General features: G+C 45.8%; 1 protein-coding gene across 1 annotated transcript; it reads left to right on the top strand.

Annotated features, from left to right (window-relative positions):
* Nucleotides 1–7,622: 7,622 nt before the first annotated feature.
* Pex11ab (peroxisomal biogenesis factor 11ab) lies at nucleotides 7,623–27,695 on the top strand. Its single transcript, XM_089543592.1, has 4 exons — nucleotides 7,623–7,898; nucleotides 7,975–8,090; nucleotides 12,558–12,729; nucleotides 21,472–27,695. The coding sequence occupies exons 1-4, from the start codon at nucleotides 7,819–7,821 to the stop codon at nucleotides 21,812–21,814; spliced, it is 711 nt and encodes a 236-aa protein (XP_089399718.1). The 5' UTR covers nucleotides 7,623–7,818; the 3' UTR covers nucleotides 21,815–27,695.
* Nucleotides 27,696–27,923: the final 228 nt, after the last annotated feature.

The following is a 27,923-nucleotide window of genomic DNA, read 5'->3' as shown; positions in this document are numbered from 1 at the left end:
GGAAGAGCTTGATATTCGGTGACGTATCGGGTTGAGTGTTCACTGAAGCGCAAATACTTCGTGCTCGGAGACAATGGTTGCTCAGAAGAGAAAAAAATAGTTATTTTGTGCGAAGTAATGCAGCCGGCGGTTGTTTTGCTCCGCGGTTTCCTTTGCTGCAGGAACTGTGCTATGATTGTGAGCAGCATCTTAGCGCTGCTATTGGGAGCTTGTGCACGCCTTTTTTCCCCTTCCGCGGAGCAAGCCACGAAAGAAACATTTCGCCACTCCGAGCAGCAAAGAGACAAGCTCGTGCTTTTGGGCAGTGAGCATCGTGAACCGCCATGGGACCGCCGTTTCGTTCAAGCAGGACGAAACTACTTGACATTAGCTTCTTCTTCCCATCCACTCTAGGCTTCTCGAAGTCTTCAGCACAAAAGTGGTCCTGCAAATGTTTGTTGTTCAGTTAAAGATTGATGCTGGTCACCCGAATGCTGGGCTGCCGAAGTAGGCTCCCAAGACTTTTTCGAGTGAAGCCCTGTTTCAAATATGTGGAACAAGAAAAACATGGAAGATAGCTGTAACAATAAGCTGAAACACCCAAATAAAGAGGCGAAGAAAAAGAATACGTTATAAAGGTTTCTAAGTTTACGCAGTGACACTTAAAATAGCTCATTTTGGACGTAAACACGCATGTCGCCACAAACACGCAGCTTCAAGGATTGCTATCATTTGACCCATTTCTATTTTTCTACCAGTCCCAACACAACTGAACAGAAGCGGCCGTTATGTGAACGTAAGACATGCCCGACCATGCTTTTATTGGCTGCTATCGTCACGGTCGCTATCGTCACGGTCCGCGGAAAACAAGTGCCATGGGTCGAATGTCTCGAGGCGCGGAAAGATCGTGCGAGTGCTTGGTGCACGTTAGGACGTGGAATTCTCGCGCGATAAATGTGCCTTTGCGTGCCACAAGCACGGAATAGTCGGAAGAGCCGCGTGTGTTGAGTAGCAAGCGCGTACACGTGTACCCGCGTCAAGTGGGTAAGCCGCGAACGATCCCTGCGCGACATGCGCGACGGTCTTGCTGTGAACTCCTATTTTCTTAGCATCCTATCGCTAACACCGCGTGCACTGCGCTTACCTTCTAAAACAGCACCAAAAAGCGCAAGCAAGTGCTTGATGTTCTCCCGGCCGATTCTGTGCAACCACGCAGAACGACGCTCTCGGTCATTTTTCCCGGTCGGAATCGAGAAAAAAGTCTTTCCGGACTCGGTTCTGTTGCTGCATCCGAAGGCGCAGCAGCCAGGCATGATTTCTTCAGTATCAAACACGAGAAACGTCGGGAACCTGCGCTCTTCTCAGCCGGCCCGACCGGCGCTTGGAAGGTATATGGCACCCCAAGACCACGTGGTGCGGTTGGGCCAATGACCGCGTCGGCGGCGCGGGGAAAAGAAATGCGGTACTCTGAAATTTTTTCCAGTGACTCTAACACATGGCTCTGGCAGAGAGCAACCTAAAAGGCAGTTGGGCCACCCAGCTCACGTGACCTTGCGGTGTCATTACAACCTGCCCAGCGGATAGTAAGCAAAGTGCCCGTTGCTGGCTTTTGTTTTATTTCTGTTTTATTCAATAAACATGAATGTTTAACTGTGTGGCAGACAGCAGCATAATTAATGATTGGTCGCTCGGGAAGAGCATCTTGGGCGGCCGCACAAGGACCACCACTGGGAGCATGTGTCGTCGCAGTGCAATGGCGCATCGCTTAACCACTGCACATTGCGCCAGGAGGGGTATGAGTTAGTTTAGTTTATGGGGGCTTAACGCCCCAAAGCGACTCAGGCTATGAGGAACGCCGTAGCGAAGGGCTCCGGAAATTGCGACCACCTGGGGTTTTAACATGCACCAGACATCACACAGTACACCGGCCTCTAGAATTTTGCCTCCATCGAAATTCGACCGCCGCGGCCGGTATCAAACCTGCGTCTTTCAGGTCAGCACCCGAGCGCCATAACCACTGAGCCACCGCGGCGGCCCAAGAGAGGGGTGTGAGGACTCCCAGGGATACATGAATGTAGACAATGACTTTCTGTGTGTGTGGGAATCAACCCATTGCGCTATCGCGTCATGCACTTAAGGCGAGCTTAAGTGTCTCCAATTTTTTTGCCGCACGTCTCCGTCACTGTGCTGGCACCTGCTGCCGCTTTACGCAGCTGCTTTTCTTCTTCAGTGCACGCCTTCGTTGTTGCGTTGCAGCTGCCGCCGCTTTACGGTGCTGGTTCTCCTATCCGGTCGCCGCTTGCGACGTTTAGCTTTAACTAGCGCTGCTAGACGACGTTGACGTTCCTTGTCAGTCGCTACAGAACATTTCCGACGCAACGCTCCAGCATTCTGTTGCTTCCTATGTTTTGTCATCAAGCGGAATCACTTGTATAACGTCCAGGACACATCGGGACACGTCACAGGTTTCACTGCTACACCACCCGAGGCACATTCTTGTCGTTGTTTGCCTCTGGCGACATGGCACATACCCACGAGGGGGGATTGCCCAGGGTTTGGAGAGGAATGACATGAAGTGTGGTCGGCATCATGGCAAGGTTAAGGGGAAAGCAAGCGCATAAGCGAAAATTAAATGAAAACAAAAAGTCAGGAAATGGAAAAAATCACTGAATGGATTCTGAATAATAAACAAGAGCACTGAAAATTGAACACGTCTGAATACAGTTAACAAGGGTATCTGCCGGTTACAGTAACAATGTCTACACAGCCAACAACAGTACTTCTTCTTCTTCTTCTCCACATGAAAATGGCACATGCCCACGCGCAATAGTACTTAACCGCTAGCGAAAATTCTTCATTCTTCTCAGTCATTCTTAAAATTTTCTTGCTCAATTTCGGTAGTAATTCTTCGCCTTTATCATTTTTGCATATTCTTTTCTAAGTCATTTTTATCTTTGCTGAGTCATTCTTAGTCATTATCCATTTTATGAAGTCTTCCCGTGGCAGTCACCTTTCGGCCTCTCCTTCCTCTCGCCTACTAGACGAAAGGAGATTTTATTTTGCTCTTTCCACTTTCCACCCGCCAGCCGTGGCTCTTTTGTGCAAACAACCTTACATACGCCAACACCGGCGAGTGCTCACAATGGGACTTGTAGTGCCAACGCATTAAAACTCCCATGCGCTAGCTGCCACGTCATCATCATCATTCTCAGCCTGACTACGCCCACTGCAGGCACCATATCCCTGCGCACTTCCTAGTCTCACCTGGTCCGTTATTCTTAAGGAGCATCGGTTATCTTGCCTTGGCATCACATGCCCTGCCCAAGCCCGTTTCTTCCTCTTGATTTCGACTAAGATATCATTAACCCGCGTTTGTTCCCTCATACACTCTGTCCGCTTCAGGTCCCTTAACGTTACGCCCATCATTTTTCTTTCCGTAGCTCGCTGCGCTGCCGTTCCCTTAAGTTGAACCCCTTTTTGATATCCTCCATGTTTCTGCGCCATAGGTCCATCGGTGCCGGTAAGGTACAGCTGTTGTATATATACTTTTCTCTTGAGGTATATAGGTGCTGTATATATACTTTTCTCTTGAGGTATATTGGTAAACTGCCATTCGTAATCTGAGAGAACCTGAAAAATGCTCTACACCCAATTCTAGTTATTTCACTCTCGTGTTCCGGATCTGCGGTCGCTACCTTTAAAGAATGCCAGGTGGCCCAATTTAGCCCTGCGTCCCCTACTACACGACGTCATCCCTTTTAGCCCATGTGTCGCTTCGCGACTTTTATGGTTTGTGGGGGTTTAACGTCGACGTAAAACCCAACAATTCATGCTTTTCCTTATAACCAGTATTATCTATCCTGCTCTCATTACATCCTACTGCCTGCCGCAGTAGACCACGCCGCAGACACACTGCGATCTCGGCAGTCGCTTCAGGTTAGCGCAACAACGAAAAGTAGACTTGGAAAATGAGTATCACCCTTCCTTTTTATTTCGAGGCCACCTCCTCCAACACGCTTTCCCCGAGGAGGCTTAGAAGGCAGGACTCTCATTGTCAGGCCTGCGCGGCAACCTTGTCGGCAAGCAGGACGTTGACGGTGGTGTTGGCGCGTCTCCAGCGGGCGTATGACGAGTAGACCACGTAGAAACGGAAGCATCCGAAGCCAACCCAGAACACGGAGAGCACGAACAGCGCGGAAGCCAGCCATGAAGTGGGCAGCCACGTCCTGGAGCGGTACTCGAACAGCACGTACATCCACGCCATGCTCAGTACTCCCACGTTGCCCGCGCTGAACACCAGGTTGGCGGCGAACAGCGTGGCGTCGTCTCGCGACTCCTGCTCCCAGAACCAGCGCCACAGCGGCTTAGTGCGGCGCCGCAGTGGGTAGCGCGCGCCGCAAGTCTGGCACGCGGCGGCGCCGTCCTCCCACCGGAACAGCTGCTCCTCCACGCAGGACCGGTGCACGAAGGCGTCCGGACAGCGGCACGGGCTGCGGTACAGCGGCTCCTCCAGGTCACCCCGCAGCCCGAAGCAGAGGAGGCAGGATGACCCGGTCTCCGCCGCCTCTCCCGACGGCAACGACGACGCGCTCTCTCCGCTGGCGGTACTGGCAGCGTCGATGGCAACTTCGCTGGCGCACTCATCGTCGACGGCGTCGGCCACCCCATCACCGGCGTCGCTGCGGCGATCACCGCCCCCTGTTGTTCTTTCGGGCTGGTTCATGGCGTGTCGCCTGCCCGAAAGACTGGCTGTACCTCGGTTGGCCTCCTCCGATGAATCCTCAGCGCAATCACCGGTTCGCATGAAGTCTGACATCGAGATCGAAGGCGTCCGTAGCAATGTTGAGACAAGGGCTGGAGTAAGAACCTTTGCAAGGCTATGGCCAAGGAACGAAAGGCTTCCTTGGCTCGCGTTCTTCCTTCCTCGCTTCTAGATCCTCGTGCAGATGTGCACGCGCTGCATGCGCGTCTGCAAAGCGGCTCAGGTGCTCACGAGCGAGGGTAAATAGCAAAGAAAAAAAAGAAATATGCAATTAATGTTGCGATCTACTTTGTCTTCATTGCGCTAATGCACCAGTCGCTACGAAATAAATGGAACGTGCTAGTTAACGTTGTAGTGCGTTTAAGACGCGTCTAGTTTAAGACGCAAGCGCAACGGGAGCTCAGCTTTATTAGAAGTTCAGCATCGGAGTATTTGCCGGTGCAGATACTTTGCACTTAGATGCTGGCACACACGCACAAGATGCCTACCTAGCACTGCGATGTGACGCGTCAGTGCTCTTCCATGTTAGAAGAGTGCTCCATTTACTTCTGACAGATTCCATCTCTTTGTCGACTGTCCGCGCACTCGTGCGAAAACCTCAGCGCACGTAAAGGTCCTCAAGTTGTCAAAATTACTCAGGAGCCCTCCACAGCGGCACCTCTTCCTTCTTTCATTCCCTCCATCTCTTCCCACTCGTTGGGGTTGAGGTCTCCACCGATAAGTGAGAGTGTTACTGCGCCCTTTATTTTCCTGAACACCAACTTTCAATTTCTTTAATTTTCAACTTGAGTGCACTCAACTGCCGTTCGCTAGAACAATTGTTTTCTACGAATCTGTTGTGCAGAAAATTTCTCGTACAGAATAAAGAAATTACTGATGCGGTCATTGATATATGCCGCACAGTGCCGACTAACAGACGTGACGAAACCAGGATCAATGTCCATTTTGTCCGACGCACAGAGCGCTGCGCTATCGTTCACATGTCCAACAATTTCGGACAAAACTAGCTTCTGGAAGCGATGACACGTTTTGCTCACGAATGTGTACAATGAGCTAAAGCAAGCCTGAAAGAAAGCCAGAAAAAAATGGAGGGGAACGCTGGACTGTCCGTGGAAATTGGTAAAACTATGGAAAATAGATTAGCAGACGACCTAAATAACAGATGGCTACGAAATACAGGTATACCACAGATGATCATAAATGATCAGGACGGTCAGTAAAACCTGCATTTTATCAGCAGGACGAAGTTAATCCGCAGCTTTCGACAGCAGTATCTCATTGACGAGGCTTTGGCACACAATAATGCATTAAAATTTTCTCACTAATGCAACCAGTGCTTCAGAGCACTGCACTTGGCTCTTTGAAATTTAGCGCCAGCCCTGTTTTTCTTGTCCGTGCATGAGCATGAACTAATTTTTTTTTTGTTACATCACAGCTCTGGCTGGGAAAATGGAGTTCCTCGTATAACGGAGTCCTGTTGTGCTTCCAAAAGACAGCTTTAATAATAAATGAGGAGCCGCGATCAAGAAGGACTACATTTATTCCCTCTCTGCTGAATTAGACTGAGAACTCATTTGATCCGCCAGTTCCTGACCCAGAAGTTCGTCAATGACGCCACTGAGTATACACTCGACCTCTTCAAAAACACTGCTGACAATGTCACTAAAAATGTCCTTCGCAATGCTGTCAATAGCAGTCCACGGGGCGCCCACTGCGTTATCAGCAAGCAGTGGCTTCCACGTCGTCCGTCCTTCGACCTGTTTCCTGTACGATTCCAGTTCAGCAGTAAGACCAGCGGGCACACGAAGCAGCAGCGTGCGGCTCTTCGAACAAGTCTTTTCCACACTGCGCTTGTTTACGGCCACGTCACGGGATGCCTGGCGGTTTTCCGTTTCACGCGTGGCATTCGAGCTTTCCCACGTAACGTGTGGACGATTGCCGTCCGACCACTTGAGCACCCGCTCTTTCCTGATGACAGAGAACCGCTCGTTCGGGTCCGGATTAAGCATCACACGGAATCTTTCCCGAGTGTCGTCGAGCACGCTGGCCTCACGGCTCTGTGAAACACGCTCGCGAGATACAACTACAGAAACTGTCTGCGTTTGCACGCTCACAGTCAGAACTTTTTCCTCGCCGCTTGCAGACGCCTTCGGAGATTTTAGCCTGACAGCAGCACCAGAGTCGTTTTGAAGCCGCTCCAGTTCGCGGTAATAGATGCCCAGCTGGTCTGACAGTCGTCGCAGACAGAATGCGGGAGACGAACCGCTCACTTTACGCGTAGGTGGCTTGCGAGGGGTTGCACCGGCTGCACCTCGATGCGTTGTAGCCGATGGTCCTGCCGGGACGCTAGTAGCACGTTGCCTGCGCCACGGGTTCTGAGCAATGTTGTGTTGAATGCAGTAACTTTCCCATTCCTCTTGCTCTCTCAGCCGTAGTAAACGATTTTTTACCCTTTCATGATAGTTTTGCAGAACAGTTAACGTCTCTGGAGACACCGAATAGTTCATTTTACTGACTGCGCATTCGCAGAACAACGAAATTTAACTCCAATTAATGTTCGAACTTTGAAATCTCTTAACATTTGTCTTGGAACGATTTTAAAGTCTGCTGTTGCCGTGGGAACACCCGCGTTCCGCGCCCCGCGCCTACATTTATCGTCAGGCTTGGGGTCTACATTTTTTTACATTTGCTGCTAGGTAGCAGTAGTAGCTTATTAAAAATGTTCTTTTAGGCACGCGCATAAAAAGCATGAAATATTTTCAGTTATTTAATTATTCAAAATATTATATACCTAAGTACAAATATTGTATTTTATTATTAGTTTTAAACGGAGAATTGTTGCGAAAAATAGACGAGTAGACTGCGGAGAGAGATCTTTCGGCGATTCCGTTTTCCTGTCTGCCTACTGCTTTAGTTCGTAGATGTCTTCGGGCTGTGTGTGTTTGCTCAGCAGGAAAACAGCAAGGACCTTCATGGAGCTTTTAAATGAAAGGAGGAAAACGTGCTAGGCGGCTGGGTACTAGTTGTGCAGGCAGTGCAAGTCTGACTTCAAATATTTTTCCTCCGTCGGCGGAGTCATGGATGCGAACGTACGCGATCTCTTGGCAGAAATATCGAAGTTCAACTCGCAAACTGCCGGCAGAGACAAATTATTTCGGTAAGGAATCAGTTGTTAATTGCTGCGGCCTGGCTGGCAAGCATTACTAACTGTTCTCGTGTGTTTATGGTCTCAGGCTCTTGCAGTACACTAGTCGGTTCCTATGGTATTGGCTGCAGAAAACATCAAACCGCAGAGACACCGTGGCACGTCTTCAGAACCTGGAGGTGACATTCAGCTCGGGACGAAGGCGTGAGTTTTCTGCCTTACTTTGATCAGGTTTCGCGCAGATGTTCACCGACGGCGTACTGGAACGGCGAACTCGAAGCCGGTGCTAGAAGGAATGGGACGACAAATTTGTCAATACTCCAAACTCTCTTGAAAAGGTTACACATGCGTAAGGAGTTTGCGTAAGGAGTTTGCGTAAAGGGGACGACGCGCTTATTGGAGGACACAGCCGAAATAAGTGCGATAGGTGATTACGACCTGGATTGACGTAATGTGTAGTGGCACCCACATCACTGTTAATATGTGCAGTCTTCCTCTGCTTTTCTTTTGCTTTTGTTTTCAAGTGTGTATGTGATTTGGAAGTTTGCTGAGAACTTCCAGCTAACTTCTACGCAACTTGTATGCAATGCATGTTCGTCACAAAGGAGCGAGGGCTTAATTCTCATTGACAACCTATATCTGTCTTATCTGTCTGCCCAGCCATTCACTGTTTGTGGAGCAGCATGACAGCTATACAAAGAGCAATACAGAGCGAGGGGACAAAGTTTGAGCATTCATTTGATTACTCCATAATTATGTGTGACAAGCACGGTGTTTTCTATTTTCTAATTAGTTTTCCTCTTGTCCTTCAATAGCCGGAAGTCATTCTGAAATTTAGTGGAGAAATAACCAGAACACTTGCCTTTTCCGCAGAAAGTTTGTTCCCTCAAATATTGCTCACAATTGTACAATGCACACGTACACACATAGCAAGCAATGTTTACATAGTGTACTGATGCTCATTTCTCCCTGGTGCGTAGTTCTTTCTGCACCGCAGGCATTGCATCTTGAGAGGTGCCAAGCAGCCTTCTGGCACAAACAGAGGCACCAGTATTATGCAAAAGCAGTAGCCGGAGTTTGAAGTGGAGGTTTATATACCTGCCATGATAATGGTGACTAAGTCTGCGTGTTTGCCATGTTTTTTTCACCCCTCTTGACTTTGGTAGGGCTGCCACGTGGTGCGCGATAAAATGTGTGGAATGATTTTTGTCAAACTTTTCTCACCTTAATGTCTGAGTGCATGACTTGTACAACAGCCAGTACCGCAGATTGTTGGCAGAAGGCTTGGTTGGCAGACAGAGAAGGTTGGCAGACAGAGGTTGTATTACATTTGTGGCACAGCAGCTGGCAAAAGGGAATGATTGCACCACTGTCGGTAGATGCCGCACTGCAGCCTTTGTTGCTGTCTTGCACACGATGGCCGACTTGCACAGTGCTGGCAGCTGTTCAGTCCTCCGGGTTGTGCGTTCACTTTTAAGGGACACGATCACCACATCACATCACTTTATTTTCCTTAAAGATCCTTAGTGGTGTGTTACATAAGGGGTGGGATTTACATGGTGCAGGCATTGACAGCAGTCATAAACATTGATGGGCAAGTTGAACATTAACGAAGTAATGTTAACACATTCACTGCGTCGTGGGTGAGCGGTGGGTCACATCATTTATTTATGCTGTGTGCCCACGAATACAGGGTCATTTCATTGTGAGGTCTTAACAAGGAGGACCTTACAATAAACTCTGTTCCACTGCTTCACTGTGTCACGCAGTATTCTTGGCCACATAGCAGGACTAAATGACGGGATCACCCAGTGACCTACGACACATTGAATGTGTTGAAGAGGCCACTTTCACTGAAAACTGATCTTCTATAACCTAAAGAAAGCAAAAAAAAAAAAAACAGACCGAATGCAGGTATTGTCACCACTGGTAATTTTCACAAGCAAACTGCAATGATGTCACAACAGTTATTTGTATTTAGATCTCCAAGGCTAGGCTACACCGTCATTCACTTCCAAACAGTAATCACGAGAGTCTTCGTTATTGACATCATGAATTGGATCAAGTGCTGGGAAACAAGTACTCCAGTTCCAAAACAAATTTTCTTAGCAATTGTAGTGGATTACAATGAACGCGCCTGAACTATGATGAACGCGCCTCATGCTGCCTCGATGGTAGACGAAGAAGTTGACGACAAAGTGCGGGCGCGCAGCTCCAGCTCTCTGGCTGTCTGGACTGACTGTGATTTTGCTGCCGTCTGCTCGGCTGTTTGGTGAACTGTATCGTCGAGTTCACTAGTACGCGAACCCCCTTTCATTTGGTGGAGGTTGCGGTCGTCTGACGCCCTGGACCTTCACAGCCATCTTCTCCAGCTTCTTCTCCTCAAAGGGTGTCGCATCATTTATCTGACCACCGCTGCCTACCACCCTCAAACTAACGGGCTGACTGAGCACTTTAATCGCACTCTCGGCGATATGCTCACCATGTACGTCTCGTCAGATCAGTCTAACTGGGACGCTGTCCTGCCTTTTGTGACGTACGCGTACAATACCGCCACCCAGTCAACCACCGGATTTTCCCCTTTCTACCTGTTGTATGGCCGTGAGCCTTCCTCCACAATGGACACGATTTTGCCGTACACTCCAGACGCCTCCGAATGCAGGGCCCTTTCCGAATCCAGGATGCCCTTTCCGAACTCGCCAAGCGCGCCGAGGAATGTCGCCAACTGGCCCGTTCATTCACCTCGGACTCCCAAGGTCGCCGAAAGCATGAACACGATGCCCATCAAACCCCGCACTTTTTTTCTCCGGGTTCATTAGTTTGGCTTTGGGTCCCCTCCACTACACCAGGACAGTCTTCGAAATTTCGTAGAAAACATCATGGCCCTTACCGCGTCGTCGAATCAACATTCCCTGTTAATTATATTGTAGAGCCGCTTACACCCTCTTCGGTCTTGCGTCGTTGCGGCCGTGAACTTGTTCATGTCAGTCGCCTCAAGACTTATTACGACCCGCTCCTCTTGCCATCACCATAGGTCGCCAGGATGGCTCCTGTTTGGTTTGGTTTGGTTTATGGGGTTTAACGTCCCAAAGCGACTAAGGCTATGAGAGACGCCGTAGTGGAGGGCTCCGGAAATTTCGACCACCTGGGGTTCTTTAACATGCACTGACATCGCACAGTACACGGGCCTCTAGAATTTCTCCTCCAACGAAATTCAACCGCCGCAGCCGGGATCGAACCCGCGTCTTTCCCGGCTGCGGCCTGGGGCCATTGTAGTAGATTACAATGAACGCGCCTGAACTATGATGAACGCGCCTCATACTGCCTCGATGGTAGACGAAGAAGTTGACGACGAAGTGCGGGCGCGCGGCTCCAGCTCTCTGGCTGTCTGGACTAACTGTGATTTTGCTGCTGTCTGCTCGGCTGTTTGGTGAACTGTATCGCCGAGTTCACTAGTACGCGAACCCCTTTCACAATAAATGCATCTTTTTCTGCTGAACAACTGTCAACATAGCCACGAAAAAGTCAGAGACAGTCAAGTTTTGCCGCAGAGAACATTAATTGGATGGAGTTGCATTCAGTGTCCCTTTAAGCCTGTCAGTTGCAGTACATCGAGAGTTCTTCTACACTGTTGGTTTTGTATTTGTGTTGAAATCTTCATGCATCAGGCACTGGCCCGCAAATTAGAAACATTTTATGCGGCTCATTCGCGAATTGGTCATCTTGTAAAGTAGAATCCCGCACCTTTTGATGTTGCAATTAAAATCAAAGTTGTAGTGACACAATACCATTGAATGACCAGTTCTGTATATATGGGCATTAACCCATCAGTGGTTTCGCGTCATACCGTTAAGGTGGAGCTTAAGTGTCCCCTCCAATTTTTGGCTCTGAAATTCAAAAAAGCTTCAACCCGTCCATGCTAAACTAAAGTATGGTTCAACATTTAGTTATCATTAAATTCCACCGAAAATTTATGTACTGAAAATGGTACCAGCTGATGCAATTTCGTGTGCGGGGCTCTGTCTTGTAGAGTGCAGCCACCCTAAAAGTACTTTGAAGGTGAAGTCATGGAGGTGTTTACGGTCGAAATCACATTTCTCGTGACAAAATTTTAATTCTAGGGACTGCGAGTGTTTTCTAACACTATAAGTTCATAGGAGAAAGAGTAAGTTATTGCGTACAACCCCCTTTCTTAGGTGTCTGCCCATTAGAGCAAACTGGCTGTATTTCTCCCCTCTGTCTCAGGGCCTGATGCATGCTAACAGCCTTTTGGCTGCAGTGAATTAGAGTTAACTGAAACCTTTATGCTAGCTTGTCCAGCTTTGACCTAAAAGCTATAATTTGTGACCCGCAGCAATAGCTTAGTGGCTGTGGCGTTTGGCTCCTGAGCCTAAGTTGGTGGAATCGAATCCTGGCCATTGCAGTCGCATTTCAGCGGAGGCAAAATGCAAGAATTGCGTGGTGCTTTACATTGCCAGGGTGTGTTAAAGAGCCCTAAGTGCCCAAAATTAATTCGGGGCACTCCACCGTGAAATCTCTCATAGCCAACGTGCAGCTTTGGTGCATTAAACCTTGCATACCACTGCCTACTTATTTTATTTTTGTTTCTGTGCAAAATACTTTTTCACAAGCTGTGTTTGAGTACATAATGTGTATGTGTGTGCCTTTCAGTGCTGCGGCTTGGACGCTTCATGGACGCCCTTCATGGTGCAACTCGTACAATCAGCATTCCTGACTTGTCACTGCGCCTCAGCCTGACCATGGCCCGTATTGGCAATGCCTTTTATATCTTGACAGACAACTTGGTGTGGCTTCACCAGGTGGGCTTGCTGTCGTTGCGCAGGTGAGCTTGTGCACCTAACGTACATGTTTTATGTGCAGCTGCAGCTGTACTTGTTTGAGTGTGAGTAAAAATCTGTCTGCACAGTGGTTGCCAAGTTAACATTGCTGAGCTTTTGGAAGAGTCGAAATAAGGTATTATTTATCGGTTTTCTTAGCTTTTTATATGCTTTGACTACCTGTCAGCAGGCTTTCATATTTTATAGTTAAAATACTTTCAACATCATTACGAGTAATGCATGCACCACTGTCTTCACCTCCTCAGCAGATGTGTATTTGTAAAGCTGCTTTTAGGGGATCATTTGGGTCTCTGTCCAATACCGCGAGATCAGGACTGTAGAGAACTGCTCCAGCAACAAAGATTTCAATAAGTTCTGGCAACGTAAACAGGGGTGTGCATTGTCATGTAATTACACAGAGCGCTTGGATAATAGCTCTTTGTTTTTAGTTTGAAGTAGAGCTTGAGATTTTCAGTGATTCTTTGAATGTAATGAGCACTGTTGACTGTTCAGGCATGCCGTTGAAAAGTTGAGCAAATGGTGAGTGGTAATTTTTCAGTAGGTAATTTCATTTTTATCATTGTCATGTTAGGCGATCGAAGATGCTTCCATTCGATACTCCACGCTGTACTATCCATTCTCAGGCTTGTAGTAACAAATCTGCACATTGTCACCAGTAATGATTGCTTTCATGAAGCTGTCCCCTTCTATGATGCAAATGTTATTTCAAGATGTCTAATTGACTATGTTTTTGCTATTTGATCAATTTTTTCATCGCCTATTTTTCACAGTCTTTCCGAACCCTAAGTTTCTCATTGATAATTGTGCAGGGAGACTGATGGCTGATTTGCTGGTAATTTGGGGCGGCATCATTTGTCACTCAACAATCTCAACAACCGGCGGCCCGGGTTTGATTCCCACCTAGACCCCAATTTTCTTTTCTTATGATTGACAGTCCGAGTGGTGCCATGGTTGCCATGGTACTGGTTGCCTTGGTAATGGCTCATGCGCAGTAGTGGCCCTTGTCAGGCGCCGTGAAATGCGCTTCTGCTAGCCTAAGGTAGCTTTTGCTACAAAACACGCTTTGTCTGTACTCTGCACATACATACAGCCAAGCATCCCCTTAGACCACATAAACAAATGACTATGTGCTGCTTTCCTTCAACTTAGCCCTGGGGTGGCCATTAGGGTATTTCTCACACCAGAGTAAGAACTTAAACTGACGTAATATGCCCAAAATTGTGCGGTAGTTACATGAGAGAGATATCTTGTGTGAACAGTACTAACAAGACATTGATGCCAACTAGATTTCTGGCATAGCTGCTTTGTGGCTAATTTTTTAGTTGCGTTAGTATATGTCTCATGCCACAGTGCCATTCCTTGAAATGCAAGGTAGACATTGTAACTGTGCTAGGTGGGCTTTCTTGGAAAGCAGCGGGCACCTGTGGCAGAGACAATTGCAGTATGGCTACTGTAATCTGAGGAAAGATACAGGATTGTAAGATATGCAGTGTCTCACCTAAAGGGAGGAAAAAGCTTTGGAGGTGTGCGCATCCTTTATTATGCATAGAAAGTGTTTTATATGTGATTGCTAGATTTAGGAGAAGATTGATTGCTTGAGGATCGGTAAAGTTCTCGCCCACCAACATGCTACGTTTGTGCACGCCCGTGTTGTCCGTGTTGCTATGCCCACTGCCTCTAACATGTACTGGAATTATTGAAACTCATTAACTCATCACCCTCACTTGACTATTAAATTGACTTGTTAATTCCAGCTTTGTAAGGCTTGCAGTGATAAGTAAAATAAATTCCATGTAGTGTATTTACTGTACTCTAATGCACCAGCGATTGTAGCACATGCCCATTTTTCATAGTCAGGAAAAAAAAATGCAATGCCTTCAATTGTAATTCCCACCAGATTTTCATGCTTCGAAAAAGAAATGAGTCTTCTTCTCACTTCGAACAGGCAACCTTTATTGCAACTGCTTTAATGCCGTGATGGAAATAAATGACACCACTACCTGAGTTACCTTTCTGTCAGATGCCTGTTCGCTTCCAAAGCAAAAATTCATGCCTTACCACAAACTTTTTAATCACTCACCTGCTGGATTTGAACTCCATCCGCATTAGGCTTCTCTGCCTCGTCAGCTGCATAGCTCTAACTTCCGCAGTCACAATCCTTGAGTCTGCTCGCTGTCGTTTTGGGAAGTTGGCATGAACTTTTTCACTTTCTGTAAACCGGCCTTTTTTTTTAGCCCGCTGAAAACCTTTCCGGGTCAATTTGTCAGCTAAAATCTTCTTCCTCTGCTTCTGCCAGTTATGCACATAAGTTTCAGGACAGCAAATGCTTGTGAAGCCTCCCAGTTATCACTTGCCCGCGCACACAAGAAGATCACCTTTTTTTTTCAACCCAGCGTCGTCATGAACTCAGCGTGTCTTCGCAACCAACGATTCCATGTTGGCTCATGTCTAGGTCAGAGCCTTGCTGACAGGACACTTGAGATGCTTGCAAAGCCTGGTGGTATTCGTGACTACAGTACGCTATCTAGGTGATATCGACGTGCAAAAACACCAAGCCAACAATTTGAGATTTTAATGACAATAGGGTGTTGCTGGCTTAGTTTCATTTCTGTGCTCATTTCTAATGCACATGTCATTCTCAGATAGTATTTTCTGAAAAAAAAAAAAAAAGATGCTTCTTAAATCGAGTAAATAATATAGCACCGATTCCAGCTGAACAATGCCACTCCAGCGCTGTCAGAATTGTTTACTTTGGAGTGAGCTGCCTAGTTAGGACATTATGTAATAAATTTTCTAGTGGTTCAAGGTGCATGGAGATTTAATTGTCAATGTACTATAGCAAATCAAATGAAACATTCAGCATCGTGACTTTAAGAAAAATGTGTCGTTATTTTGACTTCTTTTGTGTGAAGGGTGCACGACTCATAAAACAGTGAAGCAAAGGCCAGTTGCAGCTGCTGGCATTTTATGCATGACTGCAGCTATAAAGCTTTCACACATCATTGCAGTGGTCATTGGCAGAGGCTGACATGTGTCACAAGCTTGAACAAGACATTTTTGGTGTAAAAGAATTACCTAGTACTGATTTCATAGTGACTAATAGAAATAGGCACGAAAAGCTTCAGCTGGTACAAATTAGTGCACACATATGCAAGTAAAGAGGATCAGCGTTGCTTATTCAGTGTGAGCTCATTTCCACCATAGTTGCCTTTCTCACTTATAGTTCATCTTCCATTGACACTAGCTGCTTGCTAGACAAGGAGCACATGGTCTGCATGCATACTCTGTTAGGGTTGCAGAGTTGCTTCGAAGGGAAAGGAAACCTTAGTTGGGTTTGACTGAGAGTCAGGTTAAGAAGTAAAGTGAGGAAGCTTGTTGGGATGAGGTGGCCACTGTTGTAACAGCAGTACAGGGATGATTGGAGAACACTGGGAGAGTGGTTTGTCGCACATTTGCATAGGTTGGCTGATGATGATGATAACGGTGACAATGATGGCAGTGACTTGGGGGGGGGGGGGGGGGCAATTGCTGCTTCGGGTAAATGCTGGCACTATCGACCTCATGGCACATTCTGCTTTGCAGCTATTGTGGCGTATATGGAACTTTATGATTCAATTGGTGTCTCAGTCACTGCTACATGCCTTTCTTAATGGAATGCTTTTGAGGGGCCATGCCTTAATGGACCCAGAATTCGTTTAACTTTATTTTTCAACTTGACATTCTCACTGCTAGTGGGTAATTATTTTCAAGAGCTTGATGAAATGAACAGGTAACACAAGTGGGCTGCTGACTGTATATATGCGGTGATGCATGACCAACAGCAGGCTTCTCCTGCCTTTAATTTCTGGCTACAGGTGTACACGGATTGCAGTGAGGAAGAAATAGAAGCCTTTCATTTTTATTTGCTGCCTCTCGGTCCTGACTCGCAAGCTGAAAGTTTTCTCTCAGTGCTGTCACTATGGTCAACAAGTTGCTGCGCAAAGCTGATTAACCAAATGATTGTGCAGCTGGGCATGTTGTTTTGGCTGAGGTTGGTGAAAATGTCTATAAATAGGCAGTGGGTGACGCTGGAGTGTACCTATGTGTTTCGCATGCCACATGGTGAATGATGACACAGAAAAATGATAGAGGTTGATCTTTTCAGCCCTGTAACAGGCTCACAAACAGGCCACTGTTAGCTGGAAAAAACAGCTGCTTAGTGCAGCTTTGGCATTTCGGCAGGTGCCCTCTCATAGAGGGTACATATTTCCAGGAGGATTCAAGTTTTAAGGTTTCCTAACCTTTTCCCCATAATGTAAGCAGGTACCACCTTGCAGGTTGTTTTAAAAAAATTTACGGTCATTAAGGTTTTATTAGCTAGATGGCAGCCTTAAGTAATTTGCAGAAAACAGATGAGCCAGTCTCGCAAGAACAGTACGTGGTCATTCATTCTTTCCAGTTTCATGGAGCGACGCTGATTAGTATAAATTCTGATATGAGTGTGAAACTGCATGTGCTCACCCATACTCTCCAGTTTCATGGAGTGACACTGATTAGAATTTATTTCGAAACACTTGAGTGTGAGACATGGAATGATAGCATGCTTGTAGGTGTGACAGTTTAAACAAGGCCAAACATCGTGTTTTGTTTTACTATGGTGGGACATATTAAAAAGAATTAAAATTAAAGTTACACAGCCTGTGCCATCCTAACCTCATGTGCAAGAAAACCATAGGATATTCAGGCATGAATTAATTGGTCGACCGACATGATTTCTGTGCTGAAACGAACAGTTGTGGGGAACCGCTGACTGACCACAGGACAGGTAATGTTTCTGCCTCTGTTGGATCTGTGCTCACTATCCTTCATGAAGGCAGGAAGTTGGAGAAGTTTTTGCCGTGTGGGCTCTGCAATTGGTGGCAAACACTGAGCTTCATGCATTCCAGTGTGGTGTGCTCTGTCGACACATGATGACTTTATGAATGGTGCTTGCAATTCATCAGCTGTCACAGCGATTGAGAAATTGATTCCATATTTCCTTCCTCAAGCCTACCAATGATTAACTCGGTGGATGCACTCAAACTCACCACCTCCCAGTAAACTACCACCAGTGAAAAGTTGTTGGCAGCGAACGTTACGGTTGCCGTTCTTTGGGACAGTGAAGGCATTACACTCACTGCATTCCCAGGAACACAGATGTGATGTCTGAGTTGCAGAAAGGTGGCTAGGCTTGCAAACAAACTGTTTTTGAAAAAACTGCTGTTTTATGCCTTCATCAAGACAGTGCTCTAGTTCACGAGGTAGTTCATGTTCAAAAGCTTTCTTATGATAACACCTTTAAGTGGTTTGTCGTGCTCCTTACCCACTCAGCCTTGCACTTAGTGATTTTTAGCTTTTTCCTTTGCTGAAATAAAGACGCACAGTTTAGCTGTTCCGCTCATGCATCGGCGATTTTCCAGTGAGTGGGACAGACTCCCTAGAGGCATTACTGCAAAGTATGTGTGTCTGTCCAGGGTGATTATGTTGAAAAATGCGCTAGAATTTCCTGGAATCAGTTTTTGTTTTTGTTTGTTTCATATAAGTTCGAGAGCTTGAAACTGAACACACCTCGTACTCATTGCGCTTCAGGTTCAGGATTATTAGTGTATCTGACAAAGCTGATTGGGTAACTCCTGGTACTTAAACCACCTGTATATTTCACAGCTCCTCACAAGTAATGCCAAGAGCGAAAATGCATCTCGATGAAAAGAGAACAACTAGAATGTCTCATTGGCAGCGAAGTCAGTTTGCTGTGCTCTTTTACTGCAGCCAGCCTGAGCAAGTAACATTTTCTCATGGCGTTGTTCACACATGTTGTCAGAAAAAGACACCTAATCTAAAAATGATGCAGGATGGAAGAAGCTCCAGCTTTGGTTTTGGTTTATTAATATGTACATCGTTTGGCTTCATTTTGTCACACACTCATAAAGGCCTCTCCATGTCTTCAGAGATGAACTTTGTTATGCTGACATTTGTTGTGTAGGGCCTTCAAGAGAGGTGCTAAAAATGTAGGTATGTACATATATGCAAATTGGATCAGTTGAGAAAACTTTTTTCAGAGTGTGAAAAGGCAAGAAGTTAGTTTTCACTTTCTTGCTATAGCTGTCAAATGATGAGATCATGCTCTGCCAGTAAGAGCTTGGCAAACAAATGCACATTGAGAGAGTTGTGAGTCATGGCAGTGATAACCACGCTATCCCCACTGCCCATTGCTATATCTGTGGTGGAATGTATTAAAGGGCTACTGATTAGGTTTGGATGCTTTGAGCAAACAAGCCGCACAGCATAAAATACAGGTACTCGTAATCATTTTGGCCAGTTGTTCAAATCCAAGTGGCATATGTGCTCGCTGGAATGGTGCTGACCTCCCTTCTCTCCATTTATCACGTTAGGGGGCTGTGACTTGGTGATAACATGCTGGCATCAGTTAGAAGTTATGTCTGAGAGCAGATAGTTCCGCTGTAGCTGCGGTACAAGAGACCACCTCATTCAGTGGTGATGTGCCATGCTGCGAAAGAAAAAAATTTTCAGACAATTACGATAGCCAGTATCGCGAAATTTGAGTGCAGCTCTTCACACGCGACCTGCCACCGCTTGCATATGGCATATTACGCTGCTAGCCACCTTCTGGGATCTTCCCGTGGCAGGCACCTTCCAGGTAGCATTTCGCTTTGCTTCTTGGACAACCAGTTATGGTGACTACACCCACAACTACGACGCGGAAGCCAGGAATGGGTGCCTAAGAGCTGCACTCTAAAGTTAGCAATAATGGGTTAATGCCCATATATTTGGAATTAGTGATTCTTGACTTATAGATCCTAGGTATCCTTGTACCATTCCTGGCATAGTGGTTCAGCGGTTGCACGATGTGCCACTGCCCTGCAATGGCAGATGCTACCACCGATGAGGCTTATGGTACACAGGTTACTCTTCCCGAGCAACCATTTCGCAACCAATCATTAATTTAACTCCCACCTCCTGCCACGATGGGCAGGTTGTGATAACGCCACACAATGCTCATGAACAGTCGCTGCCTGTCTTTCGCTTTGCCCCTGTGACGCATTGCCCACAGTGACGGGATTTGAAGGCGCAGGCTCCTTTCCCAAGCAATGCTACCCTAGGAAGCCAAGCACCAGGCCGGGGCATAGCTTGTACCCATTATGAGAAAACTGGTGGGTACCCGGCTGGCGGCGGGAGTCGAACCCACCACCTCCCGGAGCTGAGGCGGGTGCTCTACCCCGAGGCCACTGCTGTGGTTTTTTGCTTGCGACAGTGATGATGCTGACAGATTTTCTGCAGAACGAGAGCCTTAACGCTGTCGCTTTAAAAGCTCCCAGGTTGTTTTTTTTCCTTCCTCAGGGAATAGGAAGGGACAGCAGTAGCAGTATGTCGCCCTGCCCACCCCCCACCTGCCAGCTTGGGGTGCTCACTCCGAGGCTGTAATGAGCCGAGCCCTGCATCAAACACTCAAGGCAACTTGTAGCTGTCACTGTAGCACACAAGGACTGGATACCTTCATAAAACATGGAGTCCCACTTGATTGAGACATAGGCCATCGTGACTTGCAAGTGGATATAGGAGGTATACATAGAGATAAGCAGCAGAATCGATGTCATGCTTCGACAGTTTTATTGACGTTTGAGCGGGATGCCCACGGCAGTGGTAATGGCGGTATGTGTTATACCGCGTGCTTTCATATTAGTGACCTCTGAACACACTGACAACGAAGCACGCAGGTATCATGAGAATCTCATTGCATTTGATGTCTGTGGATTCCCTGATATGTCAACTGTCAGATCACACCGGTGTACAGCTTAGAACATTGGAATAGGAGTTGGAAATGTATTGCTTAGGCGTCCTAGAAAATTCCGCTAGGATGGAGTGCCCGTGTTGCAATGGCTGAAAAAGGGATGTGCAATATATCAGCTGAGCTGCACTCTTCATGGCACCTCATATTGGAACTGTGTGACAGTGTTGGCAGGAATATGGTTGTCTGATTTTTTTTGTGAAATGCTTACTCGTGACAATACTATTGCACAGCTTTACAGCTAGCACTTGTTTGCAGGCTGGCCTCTTACTTGACAGAGTGCATAAGCATTTGTGTAGATATGAGGTAGACATTGAATCCAAGTGATGTAGAGCTGTCTCATGTCACCTTTCAGACTGCCACGGTGGCTCAGTGGTTATGATGTTTGGCTGCTGCCCTGAAAGACGCGATTCTATCCCAGCCGCGGCGGTCGAATTTCGATGGAGGCGAAATGCTATAGGCTCGTGTATTGTCCGATATCAGCGCACATTAAAGAACCCCAGGTGGTCGAAATTATCCAGAGCCCTCCACTTTGGTGTCCCTCATAGCCTTAGTCACTTTGGGGCATTAAACCCCACAAACCTGTCACCTTTCATTTACTCAAAGACCTTTGAATGCCCAAATGACTTCTTTGCTTCTTTGCTTTTCATTGATACATGCCAACATAAGCACACTGGTAAGCAGTGTCAATTTTTATTAGCAGGACATCTTCACTTCTCTCTCTGCGAGATTTTCTCAGTTGGGGAGCATGCATTTGGTTCTCACTCCTAAACTTTCATCTTTGTTTCTGCTTTTGGTCAATCTCAGATTGTGGAAATGCTGTGTAACCAAGCCACTGGAACACCTGAAGCGGAAACTGGAACGGTGTGCAATGGAGCCGTCCCTTTGCTTTTTTGTACAGGGATGCCTGGAGCCGTACGAGCAACAAGTTCTGGCTGCTGGCCATTGCTGCCGCGCTGATACGCGACCTTCTCGAGCTGTACCAGATACTGCCCGTGCTGCTGGCCGCACCATCCAAAGCCCACACCCTGAGGGCCTCGCTGCGCATGCTATGGGCATCGGCGGTCTTCCACAAGGCGCTCCTGCTCGACCTGGTCAAGAACTTTGCTGACCTGTGGATACCTTACACAGCACTTGGCCATGCCAGCCTTGAACCGGGAACAGTGGGACTGCTCGGGGTTATCTCCAGTGCGGCTGCCGTTTTGCCCATGTTTGACGCGTCTTATTCCCTCAGCCCTTCGTGAAATGGCGGCTGGCGAGTATCTCTACTACTACAGCAGGAGACAATAGTTGTACTTCATTATACCTCTGCCATTCAATGTTCAGGGCATAAGTGGTTGTCACAAGTCTTAGCTATGCATCACGTCCAAAATGGCATTGCTTTCTGAAGAGACGGTACAAACAGCTTGCCTAGATACGGCTAATGGGCATTGAACAACAAACAAACTAATGCAAGCCAGTAAAGTGGTTTGTTTTATTTATTGCAAAATGGCTCCTTCTGAGTCGTGCTATGCTGTTTCTTTATCTAGAGAGGAATCAACCATCTTGAGCCTCCTAGAAATAGGAGCTGCTTCTCTGTGGCATTGTATTCAACACTGTGGAATTCACCTGCTTTTCTTCCAATACATAGTCGTTGATGTCATGATGTAGCAAATTCAGTGCACCTAAGTTTACGTTGTTGGAACAGTCTATGAATAACCACTGTTACGGCTGCAGTACAGTGCCACCTTACAAAGTGTAAACTGAAACACCTGGCTATCTTTTGTTGTGTTTCAAATAATTTAAATCTAAGCATACACACCTGCTCATAACCACATCATGTGGTATCAGGGCTGGCTGCCTTCAGGCCTACTGTCCTGATGTCTCAGAAAGCTAGCGAGATGTTACAGATGCTCTTTCACTGTCGTGATGACACACCACAGCAATGGCGCCTCTCCTAGCAAGTTGCTGCGAGTGACTTGACATGTAGTAAACCTTCTATGATCCTACTGCACGTTGATTACACTGTATAACATTTAAGCCCGGTGCTCCTGACAGAGAAATATCATCTGCTGTGTAATATGTATTCTCAAGCCACAACATTTTTATAGGCAAGGCTATGTTAGACTACTGAGCAACGACCATAATTACAGCACTTGCATACTGACAGCTTGTCACCACCTGTCTCTATATAACCAAGAATTCCAAAACTTGCTTGATATTTTTTAGAGCTGTGACATGTAGCCGCTACAGTAGAAAGTAAGTGAGCTTGCTATTAGCACTTGGTCATAAACGAGCATGCCTCATTTGTCATGCGAGCTGCTATGCTCGTTCTTGTAGCGGGCTGTGTTCCAATTTTGGATCAATCACACCATTCATCTGCAGGCAGAACCACAAGAACTATGAAGTCAAGGGGGACATGGCTGTGAGAAAACAATTTTTCAGCAAAGCAAGTACTTCTACTGGGCACATGCAGATGTGCTGTGGAATCAGCAGAGTGTTTGAGACTCACCTGTGTTTAGTGTAGTGTCAGTGCTCGGTGCCCCATGCTTCACCTGCGCACAACAGCTGCATGAGAACTTAATGGGCAAAGACCCCTGGCATTATACTGATTACTGGATAATTTTTCACGCTTAGCATCCTGGGTTTGCTTGAAGTGCCATGCCACTGTTAGCAGTTCATCTTTGCTGAAAGTAGAAAATGACAATGCTAAGGAACGAAGAAACATGCCAGGACACCGGTGTATAGTCATGCCGCACACAGTATTGATGTTCTCAAGGTATACCCGGTGTTAGTTTTCGGAATGAAATCTGTGACAGGATGGGGCTGAATATGTGGCATTTATGTATTTATTTTGTGAAAGTATGAGCTTTTACCTTTCTTGTGGATTTTAACTAAACATACAACAATATACTAATTATGCACATGACTACATTGCTGATTTTGTTTGTGTTTTTGCTTTTTGTATGTATTTTTTGCTGAGAATTCATAGCATGGTAACCAATGATTTAAGCGCATTAGTTCAACACGTTTTTGTTGAATCGTGTGTCTCTGAAGGTGTTGGCTGGTCCGTGTTTGGAAAAACACTGGTTATAGATATTCGTTATCATGATCAAGTCAAACGTGCCATCAGATGTTACACTTTTAGAACAGCATCCATAAGCTCAAGGTGATGTCTGTTTATATTTTAATATAGCACCAACAGACAGGCATGCACACACACAAAAAATGGCAAATTTAATTGATTTAAGGCATGCAGGCGTGTCTTTGTGCATTTCAAGTACAGATTTATGGGAAACTGTTAGAGCATCAGTTTAGTTCTGGTACAATCCTATTTCCATATTACATTTCTGCAGCTTTTTATAACAAAAAATATTGGCCAAAATATGGTTTCAACATAGTAGATTTCTTGCTGGGGTGGTGGGAGGGTTTATCTATCTACGTCCATTTTCACTACATATTCCTTTGTATTTTTGTACTTGCAGAGTGTGCTGCAAGTAGCTATTTTATTGTTTATGTAAGATGGGTGTTTATTGAAAGGAACTGGGACGACGGCAGCAGCGGCGAAAGCAGTCTAAGATCAGCCAGGTCAAGCACAGACACAAGCGGTGGTAGCAATACTGCTGAAGAGCATGTTTATCTTCACCTTTGTCATGAATGAACGTCTTCTTTACACCTATTTTAATAAATGAAGCAAGATTAATGGACGGCTGACACATGTACAATTTGTCCAATAGGTCATGAAGACAGCTTCCATGATTGCATGCTTCAGTTTGTTGTTTGACCAAGTTGGGGGCTATTCTCTCGGACTTGCACTTATGGTAGTACTTTCACTTTCACATCATGGAGCACAGCGTCTTGCTGTAGCAAAGGTTATCCGCCCACATTGTTTTATTTCTGCTGGCTTATTCCATCTAACTGTGTGTGCCTGGCACACCTGATTGTGTGAGCTTAGTATTCATTCTGCTTCGAAATCGAAATGCTTATTTAGGCAGTCAAGCGATCTGCAATAGCAGCTTGACTGTCATTTCTTGTCAGCAGTTTAGAAACCTACAGTGTAGGTTGGATGTAGAAATATTTGATTTTCAGAGTGCTTTAGAAAGAACTTGCAGAAACTTGTTTCATTGTTTTACTTATGTCAACACGTGCAGTGACCAAGTAATGTCAATTTCACATTGACAGGAAGGTTGTGTACCTATAAATTGTCACTTCTGGTTCCATCCACTATTGCAGGAAGTGGGCCTGCTCTGAAAGTGATAGTGCTGAAAGTGATATTTATAGAATGCTGCCTGAGAAATGCTGAGACATTGAGCCCCTCTGCAAAACTGTTTCACATGGCTGGCAGCAGGGTTTCCAGGGGCCTGAACAGCTTGGCGTGATGAAAAGTGGTATTTGCTGCATCCGGTAACAAAGTGTTGAGTTGTGTAGATATGAAAATACAAAGGTGGAAGCTAATTTTGGTCTGTGCGTGTGTGTTCGCGCTGCTTTCGTGTTATGAAATTTTATCGGCAAGCCTGGGCCTCAAAGTTAATCTGTATCTGCTGTTTGCATTGTAGTTAATCTGTATCTGCTGTTTGCATTGTAGTTAAATTTGAGGTAGTCAGTGTTATGGTGATATGGAGCTCACTACATAGTTCAGTCAGTTGAGCTGAACAGCTGACGTTATGTGAGGAGCTGTGCGAATAATTCCTCTGCAGGCAGAACCTTTTGTAAGCACCGAGCGGGCCTTGCACGTATGCTCGCATGCCATTGTTGTCTCGGTGATGGAACCACACACTCGCCGTACTAAATCATCATTAAGCAGCCTCTCCTGTCATGAACGTATAAAATGTGATTGGTCACTTCACTCCCATCGTAAACTACCACTGTGTGTGAAAGCTTCTGAAAATTGTTTTTTTTAAAGTTGAGCACTTTCTACTTGCTGTTTTTTGAAATTCTTGGTGATATTTCAATGTATTTAGGGAAATAGATGGAGTAGATTTCAGTTGAGAGAGTAATTACTCATTAGCACCTGCCTGGGGCAGGCTTATATAAGAAGGTTGTACAGCATTTCTTTGTAGCCCATTCGCTACGTTCTGGTGGTAGCTAATTAGTAATTCCCGGTGATATGCATCTCTCTACTGTGATCGTAATATACTTCAAAGCCCATTTTGTTGGGTTTCTACCTTCCAAGTTCTGTAGGTAAAGCTAGAACCTGCCATCTGTTTTGGCATGTTGGATGAGACAAGAAAGAAAGGCAAGCACTGTTTACACATAATAAACATTATTGTAAGGAGGTGGTCCCATTTAGATAATTTCATTGCTTTGAAGCTTCAAATGCTGCCCTATCTGAAAGGTGTTTTGACTCTGACATCCTGACAGGTAATGTTTTCATGCCTAGTGCAAGAAATTCGTTCAAGGAATACCTTCCGTGTTCGAACACAAATGACTGCTTGGAGTTCACTTTGTTCTGTATGAAAGCTCCAGACACGGGTGCACTTGACTTTGCTGCCTTCTCAGATGAGTGATTCACAGATAGAGAGGTGCACCTTCACCAAATGCTTTGCTGCGCATGTTAGCAATGTTGAGAACTGGACAAAAGTGTCTGAATTTTAGGCAGGTACTCTCCAGCTTCAAGAAGGTCAAACAGTGTGGCCTGCTGAACTAGGAATATTTGGTCTGTAGTATTCCTGATGGTTGTAAAAATGAGTTAGTGCATGTTGACACTGGTGTCCCCTTCCCAACTTTATTATGTGCAACAAAATAGCACAGCTTTTTGAGAGTGGCCAGGATAAGAATATATGTGAGGTGCAGAATTTTAGCGGACTAAAGATAGCAAAGATGCAAGGCATCATTCGAGAATGTGAAACAGACAAGACCTTTGTGAATATGTGCATACAAGTCCAAGTAACCATCGTCTTGGATCAAGTCATACTTTTTCCGCCCTTTATACTGAAGTGTGTAATTAATTGCTTGGTCACGAAGTAATTATCTCCTGTTTTTTTTTAGCTAACATAGATGGTGGTTGCATATTTCACGGCCTTGAAGCTTCAGGAACATCATAACAAGGCCCTTACATGATGAACTTACTCTGCCAGAGCAAATGTCTTGGCAATTGTCCCAGTAAACTAGAGGTGTCTTAAGGTGTTTAGGAAGAGATGGGAGGTGCTACTGCTCATACTAGCATAATCACTGTTACAAAAGCTTAGATTTGGTGCACTCTACGCCTTGCTTCTATTAGCTGAACAAAGGTTTTAAATAGCATCATATGGTGTTGCTCACAAGTTTCATCACTGTAACTCTTCCCAGTAGTTTTGTTTTCATGTCTACATATGATAAGAGTGGCCAAATTGCAGTACTTGGTGCATTGCATGCTACTGTAAATTTGAGGGATGCAAATGTAAAGTGCTTAGTGTTTTATTTAGTGGAAAGCTAAGGTATGGGCTTGCATATGATCAGAGGTATGTTCAGAGTGAAATTTTTCATCACTACCTTTTCATTGTCACAGATACCAATGCTTTTGCGTTGCAGTCTGAACAACATGGTGTAAAATGTAAACCTGCTGTACCTGAAGCATGTTTGCAATGCGTATTGCGTAGTATGCAGTCCTTGGAAATGTTTGCTCCAGCTATTGTGCACTGTGTAGCATGTGGTAGGAGCACAAATTGTATGTATGTGTGAGCCTAGGTGTGGGCTAGTGTGTGAGAGGTCTCAACTATGTGCACACTGTAAAAGGAAATGGCCTTGTCAAGTGTGGAAAAAAAAAAATGCCAGAATGGTGAGCATGTTCTGTGCAGCCACGAATGCGTCTTTGTAAAGCACTCTACGCAACACCAGTGCGACTTGCAAGTCTGTGTGTCACTGTGTAGGGGTGATTGCAGGGAGAGTGTAGGGTGGTTGCAGGAAGTTCAGCACTAAGTTGTTGCAGGTGTTGTGCACAAGAGATGTGACTGCAGTGAACTAGATGTATGTGACTCGCTTCCCCAACCATGGCAACTAGCGGCAACGAGGTTCATTAATTGTGGATGACCTTATCAGCTTGTGCATAATTCACTAAATTAAATGTGTTGCAAGTTTCGTGCCTGTTTTGACTTTCAACATCACCTGTACATTACTAAATCAACTTCTGTATAATTATCTGAATTAAATATGTTGATATTGTTGCAAGTTCCGGTGCCTCCTTTGACACTCAACATTGCCTGCACATTACTTCCTTTTTTTGTTTTCTTTTTAAAGTGCGAGAAATTTGAACATTTCCAATTATTTGCAGCTGTCAGTCATCGTAACGTGGTAACGCTGGTTGCTACCGGGAGTTTGCTAGGCCTGTTCGTGTGATGGTACGAGAAAACGGCTAAAGTTCACGTCGAAGGAGATATTTAATCTTCCGCTTTTAGC

Source organism: Amblyomma mixtum, chromosome 5 (assembly GCF_055824585.1).
Source record: "Amblyomma mixtum isolate Tamu chromosome 5, ASM5582458v1, whole genome shotgun sequence".
In the NCBI taxonomy this organism is placed as follows: domain Eukaryota; kingdom Metazoa; phylum Arthropoda; class Arachnida; order Ixodida; family Ixodidae; genus Amblyomma; species Amblyomma mixtum.
This window is presented reverse-complemented; position numbering and strand designations above follow the sequence as displayed.

Excerpts from the sequence above, each read along its gene's own strand:
- Pex11ab (XM_089543592.1), top strand. The coding sequence starts at position 7,819 with ATGGATGCGAACGTACGCGATCTCTTGGCAGAAATATCGAAGTTCAAC. Across the intron at positions 7,899-7,974 it reads GGCAGAGACAAATTATTTCG|GCTCTTGCAGTACACTAGTC; the intron begins GTAAGGAATCAG and ends TTATGGTCTCAG. Across the intron at positions 8,091-12,557 it reads ATTCAGCTCGGGACGAAGGC|TGCTGCGGCTTGGACGCTTC; the intron begins GTGAGTTTTCTG and ends TGTGCCTTTCAG.